This window comes from Leuciscus leuciscus (assembly GCF_965113295.1).
Source record: "Leuciscus leuciscus genome assembly, chromosome: 23".
Lineage (NCBI taxonomy): Eukaryota > Metazoa > Chordata > Actinopteri > Cypriniformes > Leuciscidae > Leuciscus > Leuciscus leuciscus.
In genome coordinates, this window is record NC_138747.1 from 12,140,128 (window position 1) to 12,159,390 (window position 19,263).

The 19,263-nt window shown below is 35.7% G+C and overlaps 3 protein-coding genes across 7 annotated transcripts in view; 2 read left to right on the top strand and 1 right to left on the bottom strand.

Annotated features, from left to right (window-relative positions):
- Positions 1–3,473, top strand: part of hcfc1a (host cell factor C1a) — a 33,831-nt gene extending 30,358 nt beyond the window's left edge. Inside the window, exons 26-28 of the mRNA XM_082155565.1 lie at positions 637–934; positions 1,031–1,094; positions 1,559–3,473. Coding sequence (XP_082011691.1) covers positions 637–934; positions 1,031–1,094; positions 1,559–1,598 — 402 coding nt within the window. The 3' untranslated portion in view covers positions 1,599–3,473. The remainder of the gene's footprint in view (positions 1–636; positions 935–1,030; positions 1,095–1,558) is intronic.
- On the bottom strand, positions 2,776–10,278 carry LOC309487763 (ras-related protein Rab-7a). 5 transcript variants are annotated; one of them, XM_082155573.1, is made up of 5 exons: positions 6,222–10,278; positions 5,443–5,569; positions 5,065–5,298; positions 4,637–4,758; positions 2,776–4,250 (listed from the first exon to the last, which is right to left on the bottom strand). In XM_082155573.1, the coding sequence occupies exons 1-5, from the start codon at positions 6,272–6,274 to the stop codon at positions 4,091–4,093; spliced, it is 696 nt and encodes a 231-aa protein (XP_082011699.1). In that variant the 5' UTR covers positions 6,275–10,278; the 3' UTR covers positions 2,776–4,090. The 5 variants fall into 5 exon arrangements, with proteins under 5 accessions (XP_082011699.1, XP_082011698.1, XP_082011700.1 ...); XM_082155572.1 differs by having other exon boundaries at positions 4,633–4,772; positions 5,065–5,283; positions 6,222–10,277; XM_082155574.1 differs by having other exon boundaries at positions 5,065–5,283; positions 6,222–10,272.
- Positions 10,279–10,972: 694 nt separating this feature from the next.
- On the top strand, positions 10,973–16,821 carry gata1a (GATA binding protein 1a). Its single transcript, XM_082155600.1, has 6 exons — positions 10,973–12,193; positions 13,846–14,053; positions 14,425–14,916; positions 14,999–15,144; positions 15,644–15,769; positions 15,855–16,821. Exons 2-6 carry the CDS (start codon positions 13,846–13,848, stop codon positions 16,137–16,139), a joined length of 1,257 nt encoding a protein of 418 aa, XP_082011726.1. The 5' UTR covers positions 10,973–12,193; the 3' UTR covers positions 16,140–16,821.
- The last annotated feature ends 2,442 nt before the right edge of the window (positions 16,822–19,263 follow it).

Here is a 19,263-nt window from a genome sequence, read left to right on the forward strand (position 1 = left end):
GTAGTATTTATTAGGATTTTTCTTTATGTAATAATGTATATATTTTTTATAAATTACTGACCAGCACAAACAGTTAACACTACCATTCAAACCATTAGGGTTGGTAAGATTGTTTTAAAGAAGTGTCTTTAAGACTGCATTTATTTGATCTAAAAATACAGTAATATAATAACTAGTGCTGTCAAATCAATGAATCGCATCGAACATAAGTTTTTGTTGACACTGTGTGTGTGTGTGTATATATTATTATAATTATAATAATAATAATATTATTATAAATATATTATATATTGTATATATGTCTGTGTGCGAGCTTCTGTATATATGTACATATACATGGAGTATACACACACACATATATATATATATATATACTGCACTAATAATAATTCAAAACAACAAAACATTTTTTGAAATAAGTTTTAGATGTATTTTAAAGTGTAATTTAATCCTGTGATGCAAAGCTGAATTCAGCATCATTACTCCAGTCTTCAGTGTCCCATGATCCTTCTGAAATCATTCTTATATGCTGATTTGGGAAAACCATGAAGGACCCCCCATGTAATTGATGCAACAAGAAAATGAATAATTACATCCATATAAATGTGTACTCTCTTTACTTGTTTCTCTCCTCAGAGTCCAGACGGTGCCCACCTTACATGGGAGCCTCCATCGATGACATCAGGGAAGATCACAGAATACTCAGTGTATTTGGCCATCCAGAGCAGCCAGACCACCGAGGCGAAACCCTCGGCCCCGGCCCAGCTTGCCTTCATGCGTGTGTACTGTGGGCCAAACCCCTCCTGTCTGGTTCAGTCCTCCAGCCTGTCCAACGCTCACATAGACTATACCACCAAACCCGCTATCATCTTCCGCATCGCCGCTCGCAACGAGAAAGGTTACGGCCCGGCTACACAAGTGCGATGGCTGCAAGGTACAGGTTTTCTTTGGTGAGAAAAGATGTTTTGTTTCAGCCAGTGACAAGGTGGATTTTACAATTGCTGTTTTTTTTTTTTTTTTCGCTTTGTAGAGTCTAACAAAGATGGCCTTTCTGCAAAGCCTGCCCCAAAAAGAGCAGTTTCTTCACCAGATACGTAAGTGTCCATGTCTCCATTATCATAAAAGTGCATTTGATGAAACATAAGTTAAACAGTATTATTGTGAAGTATTATTAAACTATTTTAAAATGTAACATTCCTGTGATGGTAAAGCTGAATTTTCAGCATCATTACTCCAGTTTTCAGTGTCAAATGATCCTTTAGAAATCATTCCAATATTCTCATTTGGTGATCATGAAACATTTCTTATCAATGTTATGAATGAAACCGCAGTAATTTTTAAGGATTCATTGATGAATATTAAGTTCAAATGAACAGCATTTATTAAATGAGAATTTTTTGTAACATTATAAATGTCTTGTACTGTCACTTTATATCAGTTTTAATGCATCTCTGCTAAATAAAATTAAGTTCTTTAATAAAAGTCATATTGACCTTAAATTTCAGAACAGTGGTTTGAGTACGAATGAGTATTAAAATATATGTACGTTTAATTGCAGGAAAGGGATTGGTCAGAAGAAAGCAAGAATGGACCAATAAGCCCCTCTCTCCATTCGTCCTCCAAGACCAGGAAGACTTACACTACTCAAAGCGCTCCACCATCTGGATTCAACACATCTTCAACTGTAACCATCTATTAAAACGGCAAAAAATCAACAAGGAAGTCATTTCTAGGGAATGCTTTTTTTTTTCTTCGTGTTAATAGTATGAATGGAGAAAAGCACATTGCATATTTTTGAGTATTTTTCAACATAGTTGGAGTGGGAGGGGAAAAAAAACTAATTTGCATTTTCCATTGTAGTCTTCCTTTCTCCCCCATTTCTTTCAATACATGTATCTTGCTTCAGTGAATTCAAACACCAGTTTTAAGATATTTGTAATGTTCGTTCTGTCAGTTGGGCTCAAATGAAGTTACTCTCTTTTCTGTGATGGACTTCAGGGTGAAGTTTTAGTTCACGTTAAATATGTGGACATGGCGGGAGGATTTCTGAATGGAGATGAGTCATTTTCATGTGAGGGGGACAGAAATGGGGAAAACAAACCAAGCACTTGTCCTCAGACAAGAGGGGATTTTTTCACTCAAATGGCTAAGTGAAATTAGATCTGCATACGGATTTGTTCTGGACTCAAAAGCCTTCTGGTGAAGTCTGTGCACTTTTGCATTAAGCAGAAATGGAGGCAGAACTGCAGATAAAGAAATGGCCATGGAAGTACATTACCGGCAGGACAGAGACTTTGCTAAAACTGAGATTTGCCATACAAAAAGAAAAAAAAATGAAAATGAAAAAAAAAAAGAAGAAAAAAAAACCGCAAAACTTCCCAAAAAATTAGTGAGCGACGATGGAGAAGATCTTTTGTGTAGTTTATTTTTGTATTTTTAAAGCTTTTCTCCTGTGTGTATGTGTATGTCTGTGTGCTTTTTTTTTTTCAGCTTTTTTTTTTTTTAACTCACAACTTTTATTTTTTTGTTTTTGTTTTAAAAATTGTTGGCCATCCACCTTTGGTTTCAGGATTTGTGGGATGAAGGGCTGTGCTGTTGTCAAGTGCTTTGACACATTGTATTTGTGCTCAAGCCGAGTGGTGATGTGCTACAACTGAAAAGGATGTAAACAAATGTAAACATCTGAAGGGCTTTTACTTTGTTTACTGAGTTTTTCTACGCTTGTTTCCACTCTGTGTTTATGCCAAACCTTGAGATGTAAAAATCTTAATTTCATTTTTTTTCTTTTTTTTTTTTTTTAATTCAATTCCTCGCCTTACCAAACCACCATTATTAGTAAACACCCAGCTTTTTCCCTTTCTCTGGCTTGTCCTCTTAACTTTTTCACAATGTAACTGTAGAATTTTCTCTGCCCTAGATTGTGAAGGAAATTGTCCATGTGAAGATGAATTTCTACTTTTTTCCCTTTTGATTATCTGAGAGGTATGCAAACTAAATGTTCAGTGTATACCTGTACGTCTCCATGTGGGTGAGGATGGCCGTTCTCATTCTTGGTAAAAGCCAAGTTCGGATTTGACTGTAATATAGTTCATTCATACCGCAAGAAGTGAAGATGATATTCTGGCCTTTTATATATTTACCTGTACAACGTTTTTACATGTTGGTCATCTCCTGATTGCCTTTTTTGTCTTGACTTATAAAAGAAACCGAAATATATAAACTGTCTCCCTGATTAATTATCAGCAATTTCTTTTATTTTCATGCAGCACATCCTGGGAGTTCATTTCATCCCCAGTGTCTTCCAGAAATGTGAATTTGAGTAGCCATATTTGATGAAACGCCCTTCGGATAGCTGAATAGATAAGGCGGTTAACTCGTTTGCATTTGACATGGAGATATTTCTTCTGAAATAAAGGAATGATATCCCAGCATAGTATTCATATGAAGTAGTTCAAGAGGTTTTATTTTTCTAGTGAAGTCTTTCACACATGCATCAAAAACAGTTTTTTTGTTTTTATTTTTTGATAAGTCTTTTAAATCTTATCCATTTCATTGTTGTTCGTTTTTAGTCAATTTTACATTGACTAAAATGGTAATTTTAGTACATTAAAACAGCATTTTAGTTGACTAGATTTGTTTTGTTTGACAGATACATTTTATATATTTAAACGTTGAACAAACATTAAAACATTTTTAAAAAGTGAAGTTTTTGTGTTACTTTTTATTGTAAAAAAAATTCACAACATGACTAATTCTGCCAGAACGCAATTACTTATTCATCAGCTGGAAAAAGAAAAGCTCCAAAAGTGATTCCAACAACATTGTTCTTTGTTGTTATTGTTATAGCTGTGGTGTGGACTTCACTATTCTCATAGTATTAGAACTATTATTAAAAATTTATAGGAATCATAATGGATATCATCCTTGTAAACGGGCCTTAAAGTCGGCACGAAACCGAAGTTGCAATGGTCTTTTTTTCCCTTTGTGTCTTGTATCCGGGTGAATATATATCCGTACATCCAGCTTCATGAACGGCAAACAAATTAAATGATGTGCACGGATAACTTATAATAAATAATGCAATATTCCATTAAAAAATAACTGTTTTGATTTCATGTTGACTTAAACACAGAACATTAGCACAAGAGATTGTCCTTGCTTTAACAAAAGCATTTTTTATTTGGCTTCTTATCCTGTTGTTTCTGTATAATCTGGATGTCTTCTCCATTCTCCACATGGTGGCTTTTGAGCTGTAGAGAGTGTGGCACAAACAACTGTAACCTAATACTGCTGCTTTTTTGGTCAAGCTGAGTATTAAATATTCAGTTAGGACTGGCTAGTGTCTGATCAAAAACTAAATTTAATGGCCTGGTTTCACAGACAGGGCTTAGAGTAAGCCAGGAATAGGCCTTAGTTCAGTTAGGACATTTAAATGTGCCTTAGAAAAAAAAACATTACTTGTGTGCATCTTAAGACTTTTTTAAGATCTGTCGGTACAAGTTGCGTTCAGTTAAAACAGCTCAAACATGCATTTTAGTCTGGGACTGGCTTATGCCTTGTCTGTGACACCGGGGGAATATTTGTTAAAATACTCCTAATTTAGTCTTGGTTATATAAAATGATTGAACTCACATACTGCAGGGCAGCTCGTGCGGCACTGTGAAAGGTCGTGTCCACGCCAATGTCTTCCTTGGCACTACATTCAAAATATTCAGCTCCAATTTCACTGCACCACTGCTGGGCTTTGTTTGGGGACACCTGTCAATCAAATCCTGCTATCAGTTAGAAGTAAAGTAATACATTATTGCCTGGTTTTACAGACAAAGCTTAAGCCTAGTCCCAAACTAAATTGTATGTTTGAGGTGTTTTAACTGAAAGCAACTTGCACTGAGATATCTTAAAATAAGTCAGTGCCACTGTTTTGTCTCAAGGTGCAAACAATGTTTGTTTTTTTCTAAGGCACAATGACCTGTTTTAACTAAAGCCTAATCCTGGTTTAATATAAACCTTGTCTGTGAAACCAGGCCTAGATCTATAGCTCATAATGCAATAGAGTCGGCTAACCTCACGATGATCCAAGTCAATTTTATTGCCGAGCACTATGAAAGGGAAGGCAGTGGGGTCAGAAGGACATGCCTGCACCAGGAACTCTTTCTTCCAGACGTCTAGTGCATCGAAGGAGACGGACGAGGTAACATCAAACACTAGGAGGCAGCAGTGAGCTCCACGATACAGTGCGGTACCCAGGGAATGAAACCTCTCTGTACCTGCAGTGTCCCAGATCTGGTGCAAAAACAGCTGAGTATTGCATGACATAGTTTGTAGAGCCCTGTTCAATCAGTTGAGATGTAACCTGTGTTATTGTTATGAAAGCTATCTGTGGATCCAGTGTATGACATGATGTGAAGGATTTTAACATAAATTCATGTAAATGTATCTCACCTGAAGAATCACTGATCTTTTATCAATAGTGACTTCTTTAGCAAGGAAATCTACCCCAATTGTGGCACGATACAATTTAGTAAAGCGATGGTCAACAAACCGGGTCATAAATGAAGATTTTCCCACTCTGTTCAGACAAAAAAGAAATAGGGACAACTAACTGACCAGAGAATTAACTGGTAAATGATACTATTAACTACAATGCATTTAGTGCATTGACCTTGAGTTACAGAACCAGCTGCCACTGTAAATTACAAACTTTTTAGAAACGCAAGCAGCTGTTGAGGTTTTTTCATGTTTAGAGAGTCACTTCTTTTAGTTACTTTCTGTACTTCCTTGTTTTTGTGTAACAGTATATAGGCTTTTGTTTTTGGGTCGCACATACACTGGTATTCAAAACTTTGGAATCACTAAAACATCTTGAAATGCATTTTTAAAACGTACTATTGTAAATTAATAACTGATTTTTCCATATATTTTAAAACATTATAAGCAGCCATTACTCGTGTCTTAGAAATCTTTATGTAATCTTTAAAAATATAAATCAAATGTATTTACAATATTGTTTTTATCAATATAATGCAATCTTGGTGAATAAAAGTATCACATCAGAAAAATAAAAAAGTCATAATGATACCAAACATTTCAAGGGTAGAATTATTGTCTTTGTTCTTGCAAAAAAATTCTGGACTAATGGGAAGCTGGAAAGCTGTTATTCATTTATGTGCTTTACATGCAAGCTTTAGATACCATCATTACTTTCTAAGACAGACACTCACCCAGAGTTTCCGATAAGAATCAGTTTCAAGTGTGGTGTGCTCCACTCAGTCATGATAAAAATAACCAAAGCTGTCTTCAATGAAAGGAGGTCATGAAGGAACTCATCTCAGTCAACACTTCTCCTTGTTGCATTTCAGACTGTAGTGTGTGTCCTGTTCATATCACTGATCCATAAGAAAACATGGCAAAATAGGTAATGGTTAACCACCTTAGCAGTGTAAGGTAAACAAACGCCTTGCTAAACTAAACAGGTGGTGTAGGCTAACAAAAATGTATGATGTTGTGCTCTTCCTGGACAGTCTTAAATTTCATGATAATATTTTACAACATAATAACATTGCTGTTCATTTTTTAGTAAAAGTGACAGAGGTTTGGAAAGTTTATTTATGCATCATCTAATGCATTGGTCTCATAAATGAACAATGCACAATTTGTACAGCATTTATTTAATGGTAAGTTGTAAATTAGTGACATTGATCTATGACATTATTTTGAGTATCAAAGTTTTTTGTGCCTATTTGTTCATGAGATTTAGATTTGTGGAGTTTATATAGCCTAGAACTATAGTAGGCCTAGTTTTAAATAAAATTGTTGATTTAGTCTTTTACATTAATGACACTTTAATATAGGCCCTATATATACATTTGAATAACAATGATATCTAAAGTATTTTATACAATTTGTAAAAGCTTACCCAAGAAGTGGGGTAAGATTTCTTCTTTGAATAATTTTATATTTTGTGCTATGACAAGAAATTGCAAATAAAAAAATTATTTACCTATATCTCATTGGCTAATGCGTCATCATCATCATCCTTCATCCTGCACATGCTAAACCTAGCCGAATCTAAAAATGTTACAATTTGAAAGTAGCTAAATGCACATTGTTGTCATGGGCGTCTTCCCGAATCTTACCCTGTTATCGTTTGTTGTTATTAGGCTATATTCGTTCTTCGAATTAGTAAATTAGTAAATGTAGAAATGAACACTAATAAAGATTAATATCCGCGCTCTTCAATACTTAATTTTGATTGGTCAACCGGCACTAGCTTCATGTCATGTCTCTCGGATTTTACCGTGTTCAAATGTGAACTGGCGCCATCATGCATCGTATCGATTGTAGGGAAATTTCCTCAGAAGACTTCAACATTATTATTAGACGTACAGTAAAATTGTTCGTCTTTTTGCTTGGTCGAACTCAGATACAGGTAAAACAAGCAAACAAAAATTCTCTCATATTGTACACCTGTTTTGTTTTAAATCTGTGACTATTAAGGAGCAACTGTCTTGGTCTGGTCAGCTTTTAAAGATTTTTGATGTAATCTACACTAATCTTTGAAATAACTTGGAGTTCCACACATAATATCATACATTTGATAATAATTCAGTAGCCTATCATAGTAGGCCTATCAAAGTACCATGGTGTAACCATGCAATACCATTTATACTGTACCATGGTACCGCCACAGTACTGCTTTGTAAGCGTAGCTTTTCATCATTAATTTTGCTTTCAAAGTACAAAAGATAGAGGCAAACACTTGGCAGAACCTGCTATGTCAGAGGTCCTCGCATGGGAGGTGTCTTGCTCTGTGTCAGTTAAGGGTGTGGAGGGCAAAACTGTAAATTGTAACTGGTTGTAACAGTGAATATTGAGACCAGTTCTCCTCAACTGAAACGTGGTTTTGACTAACTTACCTCACAAAACACAGACAAACTTAGCTGCTACCTTTGAGTCACACTATTACTTATGGGAGCTGTGGCTTTGAGGTCAGGTACACATCCTCTTCTTTAAAAGTCACCTCTAACGTGTCATGCATTGCTCTCTCTATGAATTTTATATAAATACTTTCACATTTGTTCTACAACGCAAGTTATACGCTCAAATGTGAATTTTGAGACAATTGAAAGTGTACTTTTATTTGCCAAGGATACGTTAAATTGATCAAAAGTGACCGGAAAGACTTACAGTATGAGGTTACAAAAGATTTCAATTTCAAATAAATGCTATTCTTTTGGAGTTTCTATTCATCAAAGAATTCTAAACGAACTACATCATGGTTTACATAAAAATATTAAGCAGCAAAACATTGATAGTAATAAGAAATGTAGAGCAGCAAATCAGCATATTAGAATGATTTCTGAAGGATCATATGACACTGAAGACCGGAGTAATGATGCTGATAACACAGGAATACATTACATTTTAAAATATGTTTAAACAGAAAACAGATTTTTAAAATTGTATTAATTTTTCACAATCTTTCAGTTCTTATAAATTATATCTTATAACATAGGCTACTACATAAGAACTGCAACTGCCACAAGGATGTGAGTTTATATGCTTGAAGAATCAACCATTATAGTTACTTTCTCGTTACTTGATGAAAGCCACTATTCTAAAAACAAATGATAAATTCCCCAGGGAACCGATGGCGAACAGTCTTCCGTGTTAGCCTACAAATTGACGACATGAGTGAATAGCTTTATTGCTTATATGTTGTGGATGCAGTGGTGAGGAGGAGGAGGGACAGACTGGAAATTATTTCAGTGCGATATATCCTCTTACAGTCTGCAACCCATAGACAAGAACATTCTGTGTTCTCTCACTCAGACTTATCTTTGGGATAAGACTTTTGACTAGAAATGATTTTTGAGTCTTGAGGATGAGAGATGTAATTATTTGGGAATGAAGATAACTGTGGCGATAACACTTCCTTTTGTGGATGATCTGAAAGAAATTTATTCTAACTTTGGAAATAAAAAAGAAATAATCCGTCGGGGCAGAGAGAGAGAGGCGGTCCTCTGAGTTGTATACCCTCATGACACAGAGCTGCTCAGCTGGCTGTGTGAGGCAGAGATAAGAGCGTGCTTTCATGGAAGTTTCTTTCCTTGGAACTGGAGCGCTGCCCCAAGAATCCACAACTGCCCCAACCCTTCGGCCTTTCTGCTCTGGCCCCCGCACCATCCTGACCAGGAACAGTTCCCGCAGAGGTCATATGTCACTCACCAACTGAAACATCTTTTTGGATCCACATGGGCATTGTGTATTTGGCACCTGGATGATCTGGATCTAAGGACTTCCTGGTTTCAGGAATGGTTATCAAGAACTGTTAGTATATGTACCGTTTTCACTCACTGTGCCCCTTAAACAAAACCCTGGATAGCAAACACATTACATATATGTTGCATGCATATAGTTGTACTAATTGTTGTACTGAGTTAATTTCTTTTGAGTAATGGAGAGCCCAATGCAATATTTTGAAATAAAATATAATATAGGTCTCTCTCTATCTCTCTATCTCTCTTTCTCTCTCTTTTTATGTGTATCTTCAAAAGTTTGGGATTTATTTTAAAAAATTTCAGCAAGGACACTTTAAATTGATTAAAACTGACAGTAAAGATATTTGTAATGTTCCAGAAGATTTCTATTTCAGATAAATGCTGTTCTTTTAAACTTTTTGTTTTCTTTTTTTGCACAAAAATATCAATCAGCTCAACTGTTTTCAACAACAAGAAGAGTGTGTGTTAAATATACGTATATTAACTGTTAGTATATATGTAATATATATACATACATATGCATGTGTGTTTGTGTGTATGGTATACCCTATGTTATGGCAATAACTGAAATCTTTTTGGTCCTTAAAACAGCTTATACATCAAAGTGATGTTTTTTGAAATGTAAAAATTCAGAAAGTTTTCTGTGATGGGTTTAGAGGTATGGTTAGGGTTAGGGGATAGAGTTTATAAAAAATCATTATGTCTATGCGATGTCTGCATAAAACATGAGAACCAAACATTTATGTGCGTGTGTGTTTGTGTAAAAATGTGAAACATGTTCGTTGATTTGGCCTCGGTATATATATATATGTCATCATAATTAGCTTCAAATAAAAATACTACACAACTGAATTAAGTCCTCATTTTGACTGCTAAGTAAACGTGTATGCTCTCTCTCTCTCTCTCTCTCTCTCTCTCTCTCTCACGCGTGTGTGGGTGTGAGTGTGTGTGTGTGTGTGTGTGTGTGTGTGTGTGTGTGTGTGTGTGTGTGCGCGCGTGTGTGTGTGTGTGTGTGTGTGTGTGTGTGTGTGTGTGTGTGTGTAAAAGAGAAGGTTGTCTTACTATGTTGTAGGGTGTCACTGTTCCTGTGAGTTTGTTCATTTAGTGTCATGGCTAGTCTTACGATTCCCTAGCCTACCACTCCAATCTTGATAACCTCTTATCACAGTTCAGCAGCCAGCACACACACACACAGCCACCAGCCACATCCCTCTACGCTGCCCCCCCTCTCTCTCTGGTCTTCAGAGTGTTCTTTTTATTTGGCAGTCTTTTGTGAGGGGATCCGCTTACAGTAATATACAAGTATTTTAAATTCTACAAAAAATAAATAAATAAATAAATAAATAAATACATGTATATCGATAGTTTTACATCTTTACAAAACTGATCTTGATTTATCTTGTAACTTTAAAAAAGTTTAGGACAGAAATTAAAATGATAGTTCACTCATATAATTTATGATATCTTTTTATAGCAGAATACTCAACGAGACTTTTCCACTGAATGAAAGTGAATGGGGACCATGGATGTCAAGAAAGCTAAATTTGAAAAAGTAATGATTTAAATTTGGGCCTGTTGCTCGCACAAAACTATCACATGGCTTCAGGAAACTCTGACTAGTGCACGAGTCGTATGGTCTACTTTTACGATGCTTTATCTTGTTCTTATGTGTGTTTTGTAGCTTGACAGCCCCCTAGTCACCATCCACTTTCATTAAATGGCAAACATTTAATTTAACACCTTTTGTGTTCCACTGAAGAAAGTTTTACAGGTTTGGAATGACAGGAGGGTGAGTAAATGAAATTTTGGTTAAACCATATCCTCATGTAACAATATATTAGCCTATATGCATGTTCAGGTTCTAAAATAGGTCCTTATGTAAATCAATAACCTGGCCCTTGTTTAAGGATTTGCTTCTCTGGATCTCATCCCAGTTTCCCTGAAAATTATAAATGCACAATGGTGGAGGGAAGTTGAAGGTGTTTTGACTGTCAAATGACAGTGACAGTCTAAGTCCTGTGCTCAGGCAGGCCGTGCTGCGTCCATATCTCTGCCCATGATTGCAGCATTTGAGTTTATTTGCATTACTGTTCTTTGCTGAGCTGCACCAGGGAAAAGTGCTTTTGCATTTTCATTTGCTTTGTTCACAGTCACCGTTTCCATTTGGACTGGTCTTTGTTACTTCTTTGTGCCGTTTTAATTCCTGAATTTATTGTGTATGTGCCATGGCATACTTGCTGCTCTATGATTATTTTTTTACGCATCAGCGTTCCTTTATCATTGCTGTGCTGGAATCTTATGTACGATACGTTTATGGTTGTTGTAAACTAAGGTTTCTCATATTCTCTGTGGGATTTTCTCAGTCAGTGAGCTGTTAGATTTCCCTCTTTATCTTTATTTATACACCAAGCCTTTTTATATAACCTCTGGTTTGTGAGAACGCATAGAATAACTGTATAACTCTATATATAGAATAATTTAGCATTGTTTCTGTTCTGGTCAACCAAAAAGCTCAATAACTGATTTACGTTTAAGTGTGATATCTGAATAGTAAACAATTTTGTGTTCAAAATCATGTCCTATAGCACATTCACAATCATAATGGTCAAGAATATTTGATACAAACCACCATTGTTAAAGTGATCTATACTTAGTTGCTGTGTCAGCCGGAGATCTGCCATAGAATATTCAAAACTCTAAGCATGGCCGTATGGTAGGAGTGTCCAAAAAAGTACCCCAACCCCACCCATTGGTGCCCTACAATTTTAAATGAAGTTGCTAGTTCCTAAAGGCTGAAGGAGATAAGCAAGCGAGCAGAGAACCAGTAGACTCTCAAGCCGTCCTCCATGATCTTTGCAGTGGTGTGAATCTACTCACCTGATAAACAAAGATACTCAATACATCACTTGCAGGTAAGTTCTTCTGTACAGTGCCAGTGAAAGTGTCTCAACATTACTCTCAAAATTATTTTGTGTTTAGATATGGAAGAGAGTTTTTTCTTATTTATTTAAAACATCTTTAATATTTGCCGAATATGTGATATACTTGGTTCTGACATTACAGTCTAGACTTAAAAATAAGCCATTTTAATCAATCAGTGAACATATAAACCAATAAATAAATGTGTGCTGTTTGCAATATTTTTTATAAACTTAAACTTGTATATATGATAATTATTTATATGAATTATTATTTGCTATTAAACCAGCACATTTTAAAAATGAGCATTTAATTCATGTTTTGCTTTCTTTCTTTAAGAGCTTGCAACAATAATGAGCCAAAAAGTGGTGTTAATTATTAGTCAAATGTAATTTTTTTCCTCATTTTATTCAAATTGTATTGTAATTAGTATTGTAATAAATAGTATTGTTACTATTATCCAAATTCCAATTTAAACAAAAATATAATTCGGAATGTTTTACTGCCTGTGTTTGTAACTGATTTATATTAACGTAGGCCTACAAAGAGATATACCCTATAATACATATATTAACGGTATATTAATATAGGCTATCACATATTAAATATAGGCTATTAATAGTAGCCTATCAATATACTATATTTCTAAATTTAAATATAGCCTATTTGTGTAAAATAGCTCGTTCACGCTTTGATTCAAGATTCGTTCAATAATTTCCCATTGTTCGCACAGCATTATGTTAATATAGGCTACACATCAAATGGGCTGAATTTTGTCTGATACTTTCAGTGTGTGCAATCATTTAGACTGATAATGATAAAACAGTTATCAGGAGAATATGCGATAGGCCTACTATTCATAATCACTCAAGATTGACGGTTTTTCTGCTTAACGTGATAACATGATTTACTGACGGAAATTACAAGAAAATATGTTCCAAAATTTATGTTAATTATGTCCATATATCCAATCATATTTTGTTCAATTTAACAAAATTGTTTTGTGAAATGATAATGTCTGTTTGTAGTTGAGTAGCCTACAATTATTATCTAGTAGCCTAATCGAATTCTTTTACACAGAAATATAGGCCTACAGATCTGTTCCCGAAAATTTTTGTTCGACATTCTGAGCTTAACTAGCTATAAATTTTTTTTTTTTAAAATGACAAAATTAATTAAAAAAAAAAATTAAATGATGCTTCAAGACTGTTTCAGGACAGATATTAATCAATATTGATCTTGCTCGACCGTTATTCTGTTTTTCAAAGACAATATGGTCTTTCTGTTAATCTTTTAATAGTCAATTCCCCTAAGGGATTGAACGTTGTTGTGAGCTAATGCTAACTGTTATAAATGCCTGTGAGAAATTCAGACATGCTGTATTTTTAGTGCTGACTTTTTGCCACAGTCAAATGAGGACCTTTTAAAGGGAAGTGTGACAGGCCATACTGTCTAGATACCTAAAAAAATATTAAATGGACCAAGGTTTATATTACCTTGTCAGGCTATCTGTTAGCATTCCCATTCATCTTGATGGCAGTTGCTCAGCTATAAGGATTGTGAAAAAATATTTTAACTTAAGAATTGATTAAATTCATAATTCTTTCAAAACGATTGTCTGAACATTATTTCTCCCACTTTTAAGATGGAGAACTCATCTGAGCAGTCTCGTTGGGTGTCCCCCAGCCTGATCAGTCCCGACCCATTAGCAAACTACACTACAGAGCCTGGTTTACTGCCACCCGGTGAAGATGATGAGCCCTTCTACTCCAGCTCTGAGGCTGACTTACTCCCATCTTATTATTCCTCGAGTGTCCAGAGTCGAGCCTCGTCGTCTTACAGACACAGTCCAGGTGAGATCCTCACTGCTGTAGTTCAAGTGTAGCATCACCGAATGGTATTGCAATTATAATAAGAGATCAGTAGGAGTTGTTTGAAGTCATGCAACCATTGTTTCACTGGTTTCCACACCCCCATAAAACGATAGTTCACACAAAAATGAAATATTATTTACACACCGTAATGTTTTTTCAAACTTGTATGACCTTCTCTTAAACACGTTTTAATTGTTGTTTGTCCATATAATGAAAGTCAGAGGTGTCCAATGTTGTTTTGAACCCCATTGTCACTGCTTAGAAAGAAACAGTTGAAACATCCTTCAAAACTATCAATGTTGAGGTACATTATAGTCAAAATGTGTTACTTTTTTATTCCATTGAAATAGTTCGCCAAGTCTACTCCTCTCCATCTCTTCTGGGAAACATCCAGTGGCTGGATAACTCTGTAGGCCACTCTCTAAACTCTTCCTATAACCCCACATCCACTGTCTGGGCAAGCAGCCCATTCACAAAGACACCTCTCCACCCTCACACCACCACGTCCATCTACCCGAACAGTGCGACCTCATCTTTCACATCCCCCAAAGAGGGATTCCCTTCCCCGAGTCATGATGGGAAGGAAAGTCCCAGGCTCCAGGAAGTCCTAAAAGCCGAGCGACTGAGTCCCATGGGTGGAGGGGGAAGCAGCTTTCTCAATCTGAGTTCAGCCGCTGGAGGTGTGTATGGTCCTTCTCCACACATGCTGAGTCCATACGGATCGTACATGACCACGTCACAGGACTATAGTTCAGCAGCACTCTATTCTAGTGCTGGACCCTGGATGAGCCCTTCGTCATACTCACCCAAACTTCGCAACAAAATGAGACTTTCGCCACCAGGTAAGTCAATTTCCTCTAGAAATGATTGAGAAAGTTAAAATCCTGCATGATTCTGAATATGAATTACTTTTGAATTTGACAGAGGCTCGTGAATGTGTAAATTGTGGTGCCACTGCCACCCCTCTGTGGCGTCGAGATGGGACAGGCCACTACCTCTGTAATGCTTGCGGACTGTACCATAAGATGAATGGCCAGAACAGACCCCTCATCAGACCAAAAAAGAGGCTGGTATGTAAAATAGTTTAAAAAACAGGTGATAGTTTGTGTTTTTATCAAGTCAAATTAATTTATGTAGCACTTTTCACAATTCACATTGGTTCAAAGCAGTTAATACTTATAATACCATAAGAAATTCATGGCTTATAGTCTCATTTTGCATAGTAGTAGATTACATCTTGCTATAACACAAGCAATCAAGCATTTGAGATTTGCTATATAGTATATATTGCTTACCGTGAGTGTACTCTACTATATGTACGCAGGTAAAATAGGATGTACTATATATCCACCTTTTAATATATTGCTGGGCATGCATAATATAGTTTTATTATATAACAATCAAGCATTTAAGATTTGCTTTATTGTGGTATGTAGTATATTCCGTTTTACATGAGTGTACTGTATGTAACTAGGTTTATAGTTATAGTTAGGGTTATATATTAATGAAATCATTCATTATGTGGTGATTATATCAACTTTTTGACAATAAATTCTGCTTGTGTGTCAGATTGTCAGCAAACGCGCTGGAACGCAGTGTGCCAACTGCCACACAAGCACTACGACACTATGGAGACGCAATGCCAGCGGCGAGCCTGTGTGCAACGCCTGCGGCCTCTATTTTAAACTGCACAATGTGAGTATACACATTTATACTATATTTACCAGAAGGAAAAATGAGTAACTGCAAAATGTAATATCTCTGTTGTGCCTTTTTGCAGGTCAACAGGCCCTTAACTATGAAGAAAGATGGCATACAGACACGGAATCGCAAGGTGTCTAACAGAAACAAGAAGGGCAAAAAGGGCACAGTGTCAGAGGTTTACCCTGACATGTCTCACATCGTACCTCCTGATGAGCATGTAGGACCCTACTCTCTGAACCCAGGACCGCTCCTGTCTTATAGCCACACCCCTCATCTACTGCCCCCCTCCACCTTGCACTCCTCTCCAACTTTGTCCTACAGCCACCACCCAAACTCTGGCATGATGCCCACACTTGTGTGAAGGAAATGTCCGTTGGACCATGAGGCATGTACATTACGTTGTAGATATAGTAAACACTTCTTGCATAAACGCATCACATGATTTTGAAGAAGTTATGTAGTTTGAATATTGGAACAGAAAAACTTGGTAGCTGAAACTCACCTATATCATATAATGACATATGTAAATATTTATGATTTTAGGCCTTATTTTATGTGCTATAATCATACTATTATGATTTATTTTGAGACATTCAATAAATGTCTTTTAATTAAATGTTTTGAGGTATAACAATGTTTTCTTATCTTACATCCACCTTATTTTTAACATAAGAGCGGGAACGGCCATTTGTATCTTCTAGTGGCATCTGCTTTGTTATTTTAGCAGTACAAAAACAGTGTGTTATGCTGCTTGAAATTGCAAACTGGTATAATTTTCATTCATTGTTGTCATCATAAACACACTGGTTTGTAGCGCAAGTAGTTTTTACTGGACTTTGTTATTCTTCTAACCATTTACCTTAATGGCTAATGTATCAGAAGTCTAGCACATTAATGGAAAATGTATTGTGCATTGCAAAATAAGGTGGATAACACCACCAGTAAGGCTCAAGTAACACCTCATTGACACCAAACCAGAAATGTGATCCACTTACTATACCTTACCATCACTTTTATTATTAAAATAATTTTTAAACAAAAAATTCAAAAAGATCAGTTCTGTGGGTCAAAAACAAATGCAATTTACAGAAATATATAAAACGTGCACGATTTTGTTTTCTTTCCTAAAAAGGTACTGAAAATATATGTATATGCACACAAATCTCTCTGATTTATACATTTGTTCAGTTCCTTATAAGGAAATCTAATTAAACGATGTGTGTAATTTTATACATTTGTGCGACTTTCAAAGGTGAGCACTTTCAGTGTGGTGACGGTATTTAAATTTCGCAAACTGTTTTAGACCTTGTGGTTTGAAGCTCACTATTTGGACTTCATGTCACTCCAGCTATGCAATAATAGTGTCATTGTCCATTCATCCACTCTGGAGAGGCTTTAACAATTGATCTGCTTTTGGAGCATGAACATGCAAATGAAACACTTTCCATAAAGTTGGCGGAGAGCGACAAAACATTTAACCAAGCTTCCACTTGTGCCAGGTCCTAAATTTAGCTCACACGGAAAAACTGTTATATCTGTGTACACAACGCAACTGCAGGTTGTGTGGCCCAGATGCTGGCAAAATAGATATATGCTGAAAAACAATTGGTCTGACACACATACTGTCATAGTATAGTGAATTCAAATGTTCTGTAGGTATGCAGGTGTTTAGTATGAATACATTCACAGACATACTACATCCGTTGACATTGACCTTTGACCCATGTGTTCTGTGACCACAAATACAAAAACTCAAAAAGTAATTTACTCAGATGTTATCTATAGCAGCCTTTTACAAGCTGTTGGGACAGTTTAGTTTAGACTTGACCCACCTCTGCAGCATCACCAGAAATCATGTACTGTTCTTAACAGTATCAGCTTCCAAATTACAAGACAACAAATGCTTAAAGCATCTCTTAAATTTAAATAAACACTTATTTAATACACATTGAATGGTTTGGCTTTAACATAGTATTTGGGTTTTAAAGACTACAGTTTTTTTTTTTTGAAACTCATAAGAAAAATGTAAAAGCAACTCAAGCACCTGCGATTTTTGTTCCTCAGCAAGGCCTTAAAATAAACTACTAGTATACCTCATGGAGGATGGAGCAATTCCAGAAATACATAGTTATTTGCATACTTGCATACTGAGGTCAAATCATTGCATGATTGATCATTAGTCATGTGAAAAGTGAAGAACAGATCACATATCACGTGGAACCATGAACATCTGTGGATGTCAACTATGAAACCTAGCTGACTCATTCAGAAGTTGTTTCAGAAAATGCTTAATTAGCAAAGGCATACATAAACTAGTAGTTCAATCTTAAATATTAACACTAAAATATAAATAAATAAAATGAACTAAAAATAATAAATATCTCAGCCTTTTATAGTGACACAGTGACTACAGCTTTAGATCCTGAAAACATCTATGCACAAATATCAAGGGCTTGATAAATAAAAGACAACCTTAACAGATATATGGTTTGTGCAGTTTGAAACGTTGAACAAGCAAACTCTGAGTGGCAGGTGGGTATCTATTTTTTCTGTTTTGTCCTCACTGAGTTTATCTGCTGGGACGGCCAGCCATGTATTGGGGAAATGGTGACAAATGACTGCAAGAGATTAGCAACCACAGGACCAGCAGAGCAAATTCAAAACAACATCCGTTACAGTCCTTCAGTCTCAGTCTCTCTTCCCTCACAAACTTGTTAATACGAACCACATATGATACATGTCCACTACTAAATCTTATATCAAAGGTCTACTGAATCAGTGCATTTTCAGATTACAAACTTGCAACATACAGACACCCAATACATTCAAATCTATACCCTTTATGAATGAAACGGCATATTTGGCAAAAATAAATCATACTAATGATGTAATAAGAGTCTGTGCAAAAACTACACTGTTTTTTCCCCACTGACATTAGTCAAGCTAACATGACCAACAACAGGTTTTAGAACTGCTGAATTGGCAAAATGCAGCTGCCATGAATGTGTTATGTAAATTAAAATCTGTATTATTGAATGACAGTGATCTAATAGACAGTGACCTCTAAGGGCAGTGTGGTGTCAATACAATAGTCAAGATAGATGTCAACTGTTAAGTTACTTGGCAAGAATTAAAAAATAAAAGGAAAGATGTTGTTTATTTGTTGAGATAATACTAATGTGTAATAATTGGAAGAGTTACCTTTATTGAGTGATTCCAGTAAGAAACATTTAGTTCAAACAAATGCTCAAATAGTTCAAATAAATATTCCATCACCTGCTTCACTTTGCACTGAAATAGTGGTCTGCCTATTACAATATTATTAAAACTAAGTAAACTAACAAAATGTACATGACAAAACAGGTCCTACTGAAAGGATTGGAAATCAGATATTTGGCTCAAATGGGAATTCCTGCTTTTTGTTAGTAATACAATTGAATTCAACATATTTTATAACAATAAAAAAGAACATTCAAGCACTTGAC